At 39.0% G+C, this 15,047-nt stretch overlaps 1 protein-coding gene across 6 annotated transcripts in view; it reads left to right on the top strand.

Moving 5' to 3' along the window:
- The window catches only part of rap1gap2a (RAP1 GTPase activating protein 2a), an 80,572-nt gene that overhangs the window by 37,887 nt on the left and 27,638 nt on the right, over window positions 1-15,047 (top strand). For all 6 annotated transcript variants that reach the window (XR_010800352.1, XR_010800351.1, XM_066660611.1 and 3 more), the window contains one exon: window positions 12,365-12,449. Coding sequence is in view for 4 of the 6 variants with exons in the window: in XM_066660611.1 (XP_066516708.1) it covers window positions 12,365-12,449 (85 nt within the window). In the remaining 2 variants the exon portion in view is untranslated. The remainder of the gene's footprint in view (window positions 1-12,364; window positions 12,450-15,047) is intronic.

The raw sequence follows: 15,047 nt of genomic DNA, 5'->3' as shown, positions 1-15,047 counted from the left end.
ATGTTAACTAACTTCTCTATAGTGCTTTGCATACTGTTTAAGGAGCTTGGATATTTTCTAATGTCTCAAAAATATATGAAATCCTGCTAGAGAATAGGGCAGCTATTATACACATGCATTTATTTAAATATAAATTTTAAAGTATCACAAAGGGAAAATGCTTGATTTTACAATGTTCATGAAATGCACCACTCTTCCATAAATCACCTCATGCTTTTTTAATAATTTTATTATTATTAGTTTGCTTGTGGTATGCTCTGGAAATTAACAATTAAAGCATGGGATATTCCGTACACCAACTGCAAATTTCATTTAATTTTTTTTAATAACCACACACGGTCAGTGCACAGGTTCCCAACCTTGTCCTGGAGTACCCCCTAACCTTTCAGTGTTTTCATTGCCCTCCAGCTAATCAGTTAATTAACAATCCCTTCCTCGTTTACAGGAAGTGTGTCAGTGCAAGAAATCACTATATGCCAAGTGGGGGAACACCAGGACAAGGTTCAAGAGCCTTATGTTGCATACATAAACATAAACATATACTGGTGTTAGTTGGGTAATTCTGGATCCCTAAATTCATCTCAGAGGTGTTGGATGGAGCTCAATTGCTGCATACAACACAGTTCCATTTCTCCAAAGCCATTATCTGACTCTTGGCTTTGACTCTGGTGACCTTAGGCATTGGCGTAGCTGTATCAGAGCTTACATGTTCATGGAATGGGGTTTTTCTTGGGAGCAGGTGTCTTAGTGAGTACCCTTTTTTTCTGATGCTTATTTCACCCACTGTGATTTTGTTTTGGGACCAGGCTTGCTTTCCTACTAGTTTCATTGACTGCAAATTTGATCTAATCCTCTTGACAAATTCACACCCTTAAAGGCAGCCATTTTTAACACTCACATCAGAATTTGGCAGGGTCTCTTTAAAACATTAATGCTTTGTTCTTGAAGAAAATCCACAGCAGCAAACTTTTTGGAATTTCAGTTGGGATGTAAACCGGTATTATGATACTACCACCACCATACTTCACTGTTTTTAATGATACTGACTCAGACATTCTTTTTTTGCTGTGTCCGTACCAAGTATAATGCTTAGCTTTTACATCAAACACTTCTATTTTTGTTTCCCCTGACCACAGCACCTTCAACCACAATTGTTCTGGATCATTCAGGTGCTTTTCTATAAAGTCCAGGTGGCTTTTGAGCTGGTGATGTTTAAGTAACAGTTTCCTTCTCACCACTCTGCCGTAGAGGCCAGCTTAGATCAGGGCTCTGGAAAATGTTGACTGATGCACATTTTTTCCTGTCTCCATTTCTTACCAATTTCTCTCACATGGCAGTTTAAAAGTAGGGCCTGCTTTAGGCTTTGTTTACTATTTTGGATCCACCTGTGAGACAGATGTTCAGACACAGATATTTTTCATAACATCTGTATAAATTCTTTATTCTGTTCGGTCACTATTCAGTTCAAACTGATGTATTCCTCTGGAAACGGATAAACTGAAGCACTGTGTAAAACAACTTTTTGCAAAAGTCAGAAACATTGAGTGGATTTTTCAGGAGACACTGTTGACCTACCTTAAAATTTGCCAGACTAAACTGTCTGCAGTTTTGATGCAATAAACATCCAGTATTTCAGGTGTTGTTATTGTCCTGAAATATGTGAAGTTAATACCTTCAATGATGGTTAAGGTTAGATTTAAACTTCCGTATACATGGTGCTGACTTGGTGATTAATTTGGAGATTAATGTAAGAATCTAACATTTTTTAACCTATGACTAGAATGAATTGGACCTGCAGTGGCATATTCATTTCAGTCTTAAAACAATACATCCTCAGGCTCAGACATGTTAGAACACACGTAACTCTAAATGCAGTTCTAAATAGTCTTCCTATATTGTGGGACACTATTGCCATGTCAAAATATTCTAGGTCCTTGTTTCTTTGTTTCCTCCCATTTAAAGTGTACCATGAAAAAAACAAAGTCAAACAAAAACCAGCCCACAAACAAACAAATGAAACAGAAAATATCAATAAAGTGGTATTCAACAACATTATAATATGATATTTTATATATTATATTATAATATATATATATATATATATTATAAAAGTAATTCCTAGAATTACTCTGTGACTAGGGGTCTCAGAGTTCCAGGTTCCGCATGAATAATATATGTCACAGCCACACGAGCAGCCAAAACAATAACACAAAACACAAAGCTCTATATAGCTCTGATATATTATATTTTATTCATGTGGAAAACAGATAAACATCTGAGTCAGGTAGCTATAATACATGGCTTTTCTCAGTGTATGCTGCATGCTGAAAATGGTCACGGAACATTTAGGTTTTATGTAATTATGTCCTGCCTAACACTGCATTAGTTTCTGTGTGTCTGTGTGTGTTTGTGTGTGTGAGCAGTATCAGTAAATGGAATGGATGGTGGCATTAGTGTCTCTGTAACAAGTGCCCACAGATGCTTCCCCTGACAGACAGCCAAGCACCTATTTACACTGTGCTAGAATGTGGGATCCTGGGGATATTTTTAGAACTCACTTTTCCTCCCCCTTGCTTTTTCTACTTGTCTATTGTACAGAACGTTTGGCCTGCCCTCCGCCTCCACTCAGACTCAAGGATGTAAACTAAAGGATAAATGCACTTAAAAGTCTTAGAGAACACAAGAACATCCAGAGGGCACTACATTAAAACAAAATAAATAAATAAATAAATTTGTCTTACATACCAATTTTTTTTAAATCTTAATATCACTCATAGTTAGAGTCTGGTGTAAGAGCTACAGGGACACAGGCCGAGACCAAAAGAAAATGTAATAAAAATGTCATCCTTACAGTTTGAAGGGCCTCTTGGTTAGTGCTTGTTTGTAGTCCATTCTTTTTTTTTTTTTTTTGACTTGGGGAAATTCACATACCATCTGCATTATGCATTCATTCTTTCATTGTCTGAAACCAGTTCAGAGCCGCGGTGGGTCCGGAGCCTACCCAGAATCACTGGGCGCAAGGCGGGAACACCATATGCATTTCTTATTTTGAAATAAAAAAGAAGGAGGATTATTTGCATAAAGATTTCACTGAACAGGTAAAAACAAAAATTCAGGGTCCTTATAATACTTAAAAAATAATTTCAATATATTTATCTAACCCATGACAGGCCAAAATGTCCAGAGTATACATAGTGAGAGCTTGTTCTTTCTTATGTTAAAGCTTCATAGTTTTTTCAGCCAACACCTGGTGCTGGGTAATGTGAGTAAAAGCTTATGAGCAGCTGCTCTAGAGAGTTCTATTGTATTGCCAATCCTTTTCTCTTGGAGGTAATACATGCTTGTATTTGTAAAGTTGAATGCCTGTGTCAATAATGTGAGTACCTTAAAGTGGCAGAAATCACCCTTAAATATTGTGCATAATGTGGAACCCATGTTCTACAGTTCTAATGGCATGTGTCTGTTTCAGACAGGTAGAGAATGGGTGTGTTAGACACTGCTGTTACTGAATTAATCAGACAGTGATTCAGAGAGATTAAGTATCAACAGATATTTGTTGCTCTTATGGGGCTCTGATATGGACAGAAGTTCTCTCTGAGCCAGTAACTCTCTTGTATCATTGGCACAGCCTCACTGCCAAAATCGATATGTTCCATTCAGAAGGAGAGAGAGAGATGGAGAGAGAGAGAGATTCAGCAGTCAAATAAGGGTTATATTATTTCTTTTTAAAAGGTTGATGTGTAATTTTGGTAATATGCCCAAACACTCTCAGGGAGCTGTAAAGACCAGGAAAATAATGTAGCTTTAATAATGAAGAGAGCTGGATTTCACCCTGAAATGAGATGATTAAGAAGCAATTCTCAAAAGACGAACACAAATCTTGTCTGTGTAACCGACTTTTTCATCATATTTGATGTTTTCCAATTCAATAAATCCAATGTTAAATTAATAATATTCAGCAGAACACACCCAGAGCAAAGACAGAGACCATGTTTTATTTATTGTATTACCACTATTTGCAAGTGATTCACTTTTCAGGCGGTATTTCTGAGTACATTTGACATGAAATAATACAGTATGAATGGGGGAAAGAAAAGGGAGGGAAAAGCTATAAATTACACAGTGAAAATGGGATTCTTATGAACCTTATGAGACCTGGTAGACCACCAAAACCATCCCAAATACATAAACAGTGTTTAAAATGTTAGTTTTTGAGAGACTTGATAAAATCAAGCTCCAGTCTTGCTTTCTGTTGTTTGGAAAATGTGTGCTGCTATATTTTCAGGTACTGACTTAAAAGAGTAACTTCTAGAATAAAGGTAGGGTTGGGTCATATATAGCCCACCATCAGAATCATTCATAATTTAATGAGTACCCTACACAGAGACAGAAGTGTGTGTTCAGTAAAATGTGTTTTACTGAAAATGTTATCTGCAGTAACAACTTGCACAAAAAAAAGTCCAGTCAAGACACACTCCTAGTCTTACCTGCCCCTGCCCTGCAGTGACTTGTTTAGCTCCCTTTGCTTTTAAGATGTCTGGTGCTGAGTGGTTGCCATGACAGCAAGTGTTGTTTTTCCATTGGGCAATGGCCAATCAGCAGCTGTTAATTGAGGCATCGATTGGCTGCTTAACTTGGGAGTAGCCCAATAGAATTAAACATGGAGCAGGTGTGTCCATATTAGGTCCAATCAGCTTGTTTTATTTGTGGATTTTGAGGGGCTTTTAAACAAGCAGACAGGGTTTATAAACATATGGTACATTAGAATTTCAATCAAGAATCAATTCCATTTAATTTATTTTAATATCTGTGTTGTGTGACACAGGCGGTTTTATTTTATGTTCTTTCTCGTCTCTGACAGGTGTTTATGTTTGATTATTGAAAAAAAAAACTAGTTAGATTAGAGGTGTATAAGATGCTTATGAATTTGATTTGTATCCAAGTAATAATAATAATAATAATAATAATAGAAATGTAAAATTGAATGTACATCTTAAGCATGTAATTGATTGTGTTTTTTTCTTGACAGTTTTAAATATTAAAAAGCATTGTTTACATGATTAAATAATAATATATAATTCTATGTGTCTATCACAGTCGTATCTAATAATGGTCCCGGTTGCTTTTATGACCCTTATCACTCGTCCTGAGTCACAGAAAAGTGCACCATAAAACACACTGGTCTCAGCATGTGTTTGGTCTTTTGAAAAAGTAAATGGTGTGATTACTGGCTGCATTATTGCTGTGTACATTTCAGGCTTTCTAGGAAAGTAGAGAATACATTTGAAAAAAAAAAAAAAACAGAGCAATTTTGTCTGTGATGTGCATCCATGCTGCGCTTTGTTTGTGTTAGCATTAGTTCTCTTTACCTCAACAGGAACTAACCAGCAAAGTGTTTTAACAGCACTCCGTACTGATCTCTCCTTTATGTGTCAAATTGCTCTGATCCGTCAGGAATTATTTCCAAATTAAATTACCTCCTGTTTTTTGTGTAGGTTGGCAAAGCAAATTTAATTAATTTAGAAGTGTGTGTGTGTGTGTGAGCGGCCACATATGCATATTTGTTTTAGTACCTCTAACATGAGAAGGAACAGAAAAACTGTCTCCTGGTTTAAAGTGCTTTTTACTTTGTGTCTATAACTGAAAGGGCAAATCCATTTCTTGTAAGTTATTGAGGTTAAGGTCAGGGTTTTGTCTGTAAACACATGAGTCATATTTTTATCGCACATGGTTCTGGGCAGTTTGGGCACCTGAAATATTTCGATTTAAGGAACAAATTATCTGGACAATGAGTATTAATTTGCATAGCAACGTGCCGATGACGTTACATCATGTAATAAACGATTTGTTTTACAAATCAAACCAGTTCTTTTTAAAAAAAAAAATAACCTTGTTTACCTGTGACAGAAATGGAATAAGGTTGTAATATGTGATGAAGGCAAGCAGGCAGAGGCTGTGTGATGCTCTGGACAGTGTTCTGTTGGGATACCTTTGCTCTTGGCATTCATGTGCTGGAGAAACATAGAGACCCCACCTTTCAACTGACTAGACTTAAAGGTTCTGTTGCTATCATCTTTGTGCCAGATACCAGTGGACTCCTACAGACATCTTGTGTAGTCCATGCCTTGATCGTTCTGTGCTGCTTTGGCAGGGGGACACAAGGGTATTAGGATAATAGCTTTAATGTTATAGCTGATCTATATAGTGATATGCAAATGCATACATGTACAAATGGACAATTACCTATGTTATACATTTTCAACTTTTAGTGTGTGTGTGTGTGTGTGTGTGTGATTATGTTATTGAGAATCCGTGTGAGGGTCACTGGCCGGCCACGACATTTCTCTCTATAAATAGCTGGTGTAAACCCATAGGAAGGACCCCTGTAACCCCACCATTAACTGCACGAGAACCCAGAAGTGAACTTTAAGACACTGAACAAGTTTTTAAATTTTCCTTCCTGCACTACATCAATATTTTCTGTCTGTGCATAAAAAAAAAAAAAAAAGATCTCAACCCTGACACTAATGCTGCACATAATCCCTGCCTCTAATAATAATTATAGCAGTACTGTCTCAGTGTGGCTCTTATCAGTCTTAAGTTACACACACAACAGTGACACAACTGCCACCGTAAATCAGTAGCTCCACTCTTCTGAAGCCCAGGGCAGATGGATAATATATAGAGCCCTGACTCAGAGCTTTATAATGGAATTTATTTATGGAGTTTCATCAGGACAAGGCTGGCAGGTCAAAGTGATTTTGAGGAAACAGAGGACATAAACATGCCCACCTATGCAGAAAACACAAAAGTTAAATGTAGGCTATAACAAAAACAAAAAGTAAATACGTAGAGAATTCCAAAATTCCTATATCTAAAGCTATATCTTTCATAATATTTTGTTTTCCTAGGTTTTCTAACAATCTGGAACATATACAAGATGTTAGAAATGCCATAGTAGAATAACTACAGCACATGTGAACATAATGGATGGAAGGAAAAATTAAACAACTAGTAAAAAAACAAAATATATATAGTATATCCACTACATGACATGGAAATTCAAGCTTGAAATGCGTTCATTCATTCATTATCTGTAACCGCTTATCCAGTTAAAGGTCGCGATGGGTCCGGAGCCTACCTGGAATCATTGGGCGCAAGGCGGGATCACACCTTCGAGTGGGCGTCAGTCCTTCACAGGGCGACACATACACTCATGCACTCACACCTACGGACACTTTTGAGTCATCAATCCACCTACCAACGTGTGTTTTTTGGGCTGTGGGAGGAAACCGGAGCACCCGGAGGAAACCCACGCAGATACAGGGAGAACACACCAAACTCCTCACAGACAGTCACCCGGAGGAAACCCACGCAGACACAGAGAGAACACACCACACTCCTCAAAGACAGTCACCCGGAGGAAACCCACGCAGACACAGAGAGAACGCACCACACTCCTCACAGACACAGACACCACAAACCCACAACCTCAGGTCCCTGGAGCTGTGTGACTGCGACACCTACCTGCTGCTCCACCGTGCCGCCCACCCCTAACATTGATCCTGATAATATCTTTTCAAATATAATATCTTGACATTAAGATGATGGTTTTAAGATGATGATATTGCCATTTACCCATCCCTAGTCCAAGGAATGAGTTGCTTCCATTTGTCACACTTGCCTATGAAGTATTACGTCTCTATTAGTGCAGTGATTTGAGAGCTGTAATTGTCGGACCGGGGGATGATCAAGTTCATTATCCAGTTTCATAACAAACACTTATCAGGTCTGGAATAAGATTTATAATTAGAGTTTAATTAGGAAGTGGCAGTGTTATTACCCACCCTGTGAGTTTTCTCTTATTTATCCCTTCATGTTGCGCCCATTTCTCTCACTTTTCTTCCAATATCTCTCCCTCTCTCTCTCCCCTGTAATCAGTACAGTAGACATGGAGATGTAGCCGGAACATTAGGCAATCGTAACAGCCAGGCAGATGTGGTTAGTATTGAATCAAGTCTAATTAAAGGAATAGATATATGGCAGCATGCTGAATGTGAGCTGATGAGGGAGGAGCAGAAGAAGAAAAGGCTTTGAGATATCATCCACTTCCACATCTCATCAACATCATGTACTCTGATGGATCATGTCGTTATGTGTGGACATTATCAAATCTCTAACTTGTCAGAGATTATTTGTTGTGTGTACTCTTTTGATATTGTAAAGGTTTCTCACAATATTAGTCAGATGATGATCTCTCAGGCTGATTTCCTGCAGAATGATTGTGTTTAGTGCAGAGTGATTGAATCTGTCTGTTAAATTGCTTCCTGTTGCTCTGCTGCAATATATGTACCTTACTCCCTTCTCCCCATTCCAATTTCTCTCTCTCTCTCTGCTTTTCCTTTGTCATGCTGCGTCTCTGTGAACCTGCCCTCTCTCAGTGAGATAGTGACGCAGACTCTGCCTCATTACCACGGAGACAGACACAAGGACGGCCGCACTGCACCACGTTCACCCAGAAACACACACACACACAGTGTCACTATGATGAGTGTGCCTCTGTATGGTGTCATTTGTTGGTTTATAATGAGAGGGAAAGGCCTCATGACTCTTGATATTCCAAAATGTTTATAACAAGCTCCCTGCGCCCTGTCTTTTCTACCTTGCCACTCTCAGGATCCTGGTTCTGGTCCTTGAGGGCCAATGCATGGCACAGTTTGGCATTTCCCCTCCAGTCCCTCATCTGAACAACATGTAATCAACTCATCTCCAGAATCCATGATTCAGTTCACAAAAGGCTGGTTATGTGCTGGTGACTTGAGCAGAGAGAGAGACACAAAAGTAAGCAGTATTGTAGCCCATTGATCTTGTCGTGAGCAGTGACGTGGCCAGAAATAGACATTGAAAAAAGTTGTGGGGCACAAATTACTCTTTCTAGAATAATAACCAATGCAACCGCAGTTATTCGGTTTTGGAGAGCCAGGGATCCGCTTTTGTTGTTGGGGTCTTTATAACAGATGTGCAGAGGAAAACTTATGTTAGCACCGTGTCTTCGAGAAACTACTTGCGCAAAAATACACGAGAGGGACATGGTGCTAACATAAGTTACATCGACAAGGGACTGTGACTCCATTGGCTGCAGGGCATATTGCAGGCCCATTAGCGTATGAAGCCACTGTGGTGTGTTGGGAAGCTCACTGTACTGTAGAAAGTAGGTATGTTTTCTGGCATTGGTGGAGTTGGGTTGTAGTTTTCAGCAGCTATAAGAGCACTGTTCTAACCAGGTCTTCAGAGTCATCTGCTTACTGAGATGGAAGAGATAGAGAGACAGCAGAAGAGCAGCTGTATGCATAATGGCTGTCTGACACCTTAAACATAGATTTGATTCATATTTTGAGGTTATAGATTTTTTTAAAATAGTTTTCTTGTTTGTTTTGATGTCAAGAAATGGCAAAAAGAGACTGTAACCAACGCTATATATGTCGACACATCTGTGAGACCATCAAATTTAAATTATGATAAAATCTGTCTATTCTCCCTGTGCAACAGTTTCCTCCCACAGTCCAAAAACACACGTTGGTCGGTGGATTGGTGACTCAAAAGCATCCGTAGGTGTGAGTGAATGTGTGAGTGTGTGTCGCCCTGTCAAGGACTGGCGCCCCCTCTAGGGCGTGTTCCCACCTTGCACCCAGTGATTCTGGGTAGGCTCCGATTCTGAATTGAACACAGATGTGACATCAAAACATGTGAAAGTGAGAAATCTATTCATTTCTTGCTTTTAATATGAATAATGAGCTAATTGGTGTCTGTGTTTGCTATAGATGGTTTCAGAGGGTTAAAGGGAAATTACAATTATTTCTGCATAATTAGAGAGAAGTTATAATTAAAAATAATTCAGAGTTGTTTATTGTGAAAAGCCCTATTATGATTAGTGCATTTATCACAGCAAGTAATTACAATAAATGATTATGAATATTTTGGCTGGTGCTTGGAGGAACTGTGAGTCAAAATAGTCCCCAAAGCATATGTATTTTTTTCAGATTTATGTTTAATTTACCTTTCCTAACATATAAATATGCTTATATTCACTGATCATTCTAGAATTCATGAGTTGTGCATGTTTTTGAAGTGAAATTTCCATTTAAAAGTATGTTTTAAGAGATGCACTCTGTGTAACCAAGCTGTTTCAGGAAGCTGGATGTTTTTCAGGAAAAAATCAGAACAAAGAGCTGGAAAAATGCATTTTTTTTTCTTTCACTAAGTGAAAGTCAAAGCCATTTTCCCCTGTGCATTAGGCTCCAATCAATCTTATCACGTCCAGGTGACCTGCAAATGACTGCTGCTTTCCATTGGCTCTCTGCAGCACAACTTCACTAGAGGCGTAAGCACTGAATTTGCTGTGTCACTGCATTGGTTTGTTGCTGAATGTCAGGCTGTGTCTCTGTGGTTCAGTAATTGGATGAAATACAATTGTTTCTCTAGCCTGCTGTCTGAAATGCAGGGGAACAGCATCTGGAACACCCCATATTTACTTAATTACTATAGGTACTGGTTAACTCTCTTCAGACCTCTAGTGACCTTCTCTCTAATCCCAGTGTGTTCCATCGTTAGTCACAAAATGTCCTGTTGCTATGAAATAAAATGCAGCTTTGTTGAAATTGCTTAAGACAAATGTGGCTATCATTGCCACGTAAACAGCATGTCATTGCGAGTTAAAAACGAGCATCTTCTAAATGGTAACTCCATAAGAGAAAGCAGAAAAATGGTTTGAATGTAACGTAATCACAAAGAAATGTATTCCAAATAACTGTGTATGTTCTATTGGTCTGTTCATAAGTTTTGGTCTGAATTGATGTAGACGAATTGATGATAAATGCACAGTATTGTTGCCGTAACTCAGAAATTGCCGCAATCTTAATCTGAACCTTAACTTTCACCTTAACGTAACCAATCAACTGAATTTCACAAGCAATGTTTCTTAACAATCTCAATCTCTATAAACGGTGTATAGAAATATGCACAAAAAAGGCATTAACTTGGGCCTCCTGAGTGGTGCAACGATCTAAACGAGTGCATTCTGACCCTGAATGATGTCTCAGCGTCCAAGGCTGGGACTCAAAGTAATCAATTGGCCCTGCTCTTTGGGTAAGAGCTAGCCACTGTGCTGCCAGTGCAGGCATCTGTTGGCTGACATGGAATATCTGGGCAGCTGGTGTTTTCCAGTGTATTGAACTGCCCAGTGCCATTGCAGTAGCTGACTTTATATATTGGTCAGAAAACATGTGCTTGTCTTTAGAGTGGAATTGGTGACAAATGATGACTGGGAGGGGCAAAAAAGGAATACATTTAGAGTTCATAAATTGAATCTTTTCAGTGTTAAATAAAGCACGTGTAATCATAACCTGAAATTGACCCTGACCCTAATGCTGACCTTAACTTTAACTGAAACCGAGCCTTCACCATGGTCGTAAACATAAAGCCATAAACTTGGTACTTATGCTAACCCAAATGCTGTTGAGTCTGTTGAATTGTGCAGTGTGTTAATGAGGTAAACCTTAATAGGGTGCTATCCAAATTAAGTGGGACTTTAGTGCTGAAAAATAAAAAATGTTTATATAACCAAAATCACATGAGCTCAGGTGTGTAAAGGTTTTAGTGCGGTGGCACTTTACCACATTACTTTTCTCATTTTGTTCATGTTTTATGGCTCTCTGAAGTGTAATACGATGTGAAGTCTTAATGACATATTGTGGGCCTCAGTCTGTAAGAGAGTTTCCATTTCCACTTAATGGGGAATATTAGCTGCCTAATGTTAAACCTGCTCTGGCCCTGTCCCTCTCATGTTTGTCTATGCCTGAAAGAAATGCTTTTAGTGTGTGATCATGTTCCGCCAGGGAACAATAAATACCTGTTCTCATCGCGTCTCATTCCAGTTCTCTCCTTTCTTTTAACTCCTCGAGCTACTGTAGTGTCTCTGTTTGTGCTGGATAGGGACATGTTTTGTGTGTGAGAGTGAGATGCAATGTTTTTAGGATGCTCACCTCATCCTCTGGAGGTGCAAAGTCAGCAGATCCTGAGAAGGACATTAGGGTCCTCTTTTGCTCTCAATATGTGTCTTAAGGCTTATTTTATTACTGTATCTTTAAGTTTGTTATATCTAAATGAGCTGAGGGTAATTTTATTTGTCCTGACATTGTGGATTTCAAACAAGGTTTTTATCCTGTTAATGTGGGTGTTTTAGTCTTTGTGTGCACATTTTAGGCGGCTCTGGTTGAATGCAAAACTACACTGGAGCTTTGTAAGGCCTGTTCAGTACTGAACATGTGCTGTTCTGCCTGACTTATTGTGTGTGTGTGTTTTACAGGAAGCAAGAGCTGCTGACCATCTCCAGTGTGCCTCTGGGAGAATGCCCACCCTCACCTCCCCGCACTGCACCACCCACAATGAAGGTGAGGGTGCTGATAATTTACATACAAACACAAAGACACTGCATGCACTCACTCATACACTGTCTGCCTCTACAAGCACTCTGTCAGTATAAGCCTTAAATTGGAACAAACTGTGCTGTTTTTTGTCCTTTTTGTGTTAAAGTGGACATTCAGGTTAGTCTGGTACTGAAAGATCTGAGTTGAACCTGATATTCATGATTCTCCAGGCAGTTTAAAATGCTGCTGCTTTTACTTTTTGGTGGAAGGAACTACCATTTTAAAACATATTAGATATGATGCTGTGTTTGTATTTTATTTTTGCAGAGCTATTGTATAACAGCAGTAGAGCATTCAAATCTCATCTCATCTTGTTGGAGTATCTAATCTTTTAATCTTCTTATTCGGGTCATGTGTTATTTCAAATAACAGCTCAGCTACCGTGATCTTTGGTAAATGACTTGTTATTCTCTGCGGTGGTAAAAACAGTGAGTAAACCCTAAACATTCCATAACATATGTAACTTGCTAGCTAGACGGCCAGCAAACCATACATTAGCCCTTTGGGTATCTGACATTTTAATTATTTGAAATTGACCTGACTAGCTAGTTAACCTACTAAAATAAAACAAAATATTTATCATTTCATTTCATTCATTCATTGTCTGTAACTGCTTATCCAGTTCAGGGTCGCGGTGGGTCCAGAGCCTACCTGGAATCATTGTGCGCAAGGCAGGAATACACCCTGGAGGGGGCGCCAGTCCTTCACAGGGCAACACACACACTCACACCTACAGACACTTTTGAGTCACCAATCCACCTACCAAAGTGTGTTTTTGGACTGTGGGAGGAAACCGGAGCACAGGGAGAACACACCACACTCCTCACAGACAGTCACCCAGAGGAAACCCACGCAGACACAGAGAGAACACAGCACACTCCTCACAGACAGTCACCCGGAGCGGGACTCGAACCCAGAACCTCCAGGTTCCTAGAGCTCTGTGACTGCGACACCTACCTGCTGCACCATCGTGCCACCCAATATTTATCTTTTGAATAATCAAAATATTTTTCAGTAATCTTAGTAAAAAGAAATGTATAACATTCAAAATTGTGGCACTTAATTTTTTTTTTACTTAGTATATATAAAGTACAATAGACTCAGTGACACATTTAAACTGTACCCTGCACAGCATCCCTAATATAATATTAACAATAATAACAAGCTTCCCCTCATCTTCAAATAAGTGTATATAGAGTGTATAATAAATCAGTTGCTGGTTATTTTGGTTATTCTTGGCACATTTCCTGTAATGTGTTCTGTTTTAAAGGTTAGGCATAAGACGATAAAATCTGGCCCCAGTTTGTTGAGCCCTCATGGTTATCTCACTCATTTTCTCACGTCAGTGTAGCCACTATAAAACCGACCAATCAGTGATTAACCTAAAATATTTTTCCATCTTTTTCCTTGGGTGACTTTTCTTTGCTTCAGACTGGAATCAAAATGGACTCATTCATGCAGTGACCACAAATGCATTCTTATGTAGAATCTCTAGCAAGTGAAAGGTTGGGCAAATATTCTCACTCAGGATCATGAGAAATTGTAGAGCATGGCTCAGTTTTGGTTAGCATACAGAAACTTGACATGTGTCATTAATATTAATTTTGGGTGCATGTGAAAGGTCACATCTTCAGAAAGGTTTGGCGTTAGTTATAGTGATTAGTTTTAGTGATAGTTTGGCATTAGCGATTGTGCTAATGTTAGCATGGTGACCAACTCCTCTGTAGAAGAGCACTTAAATTGCATTTCAGCATCATGTAATTTTGTATGATCTAAACTCTAGCAAATGTTCATTAGCAGGGATGGGTTTTTTTTGCTACTGTCCTCTGTGGCTTGTCCAGCTTAGTAATAACCTCATCTGTAGTAGTGAACACACACACACACACACACACACACACCCTAATGCACTGGGGCAGTGAGAGCACTCACCCAGAGTGGCAGTCATTGAGATAGTGTTCTTGCGGTCCCAAGCCCACTTCTCTAACATTAAGCCACATTATGAAATCTCACAATGTAAACTCATAGGATAAAATTAAGAAAAATGATAGATAGAGGGAAAAATTACATTAAAATACATTATTTTTTTGAGCAGTGATTGTGATTTATTTAAAACAACAGCAGGTGCTTGGCATGATATAAGGACTTCCTTCGTAGAATTGCCCATCACTAAACCATATTTACTTTGTTTACATCCCACCATGTGCTAACATCTGTTTATTGCCTTTAAGAATTTAAATATCAGTGACCAGGCCACTAGCCAGACACCTTGAAGGTTTCTCATCCACCACAAAATGTGTTATCAGTCTCAGTGCAAGCAACAATACCCCAATGCCCATATGTCATGTGACACGACCCACGAACAAACCACACTGACGCAGGCCAAAAACAGTGGAGGTATAATCTCTGTGACTGACGTAGTGCTTACAGTGACTTTATACGGCCAGTGAAGACGCTGTAGGCATTTACTCTGAGGTCAAAGTCAATTACTCTCTCAAGGTTACAGCAGCCGGCTGAGTTCAGCAAGGCTTCAGGCTCTGTTTCCTCTGGGCTTTGTGACTCGAT

Source organism: Hoplias malabaricus, chromosome 1 (assembly GCF_029633855.1).
Source record: "Hoplias malabaricus isolate fHopMal1 chromosome 1, fHopMal1.hap1, whole genome shotgun sequence".
NCBI lineage: Eukaryota > Metazoa > Chordata > Actinopteri > Characiformes > Erythrinidae > Hoplias > Hoplias malabaricus.
This window is presented reverse-complemented; position numbering and strand designations above follow the sequence as displayed.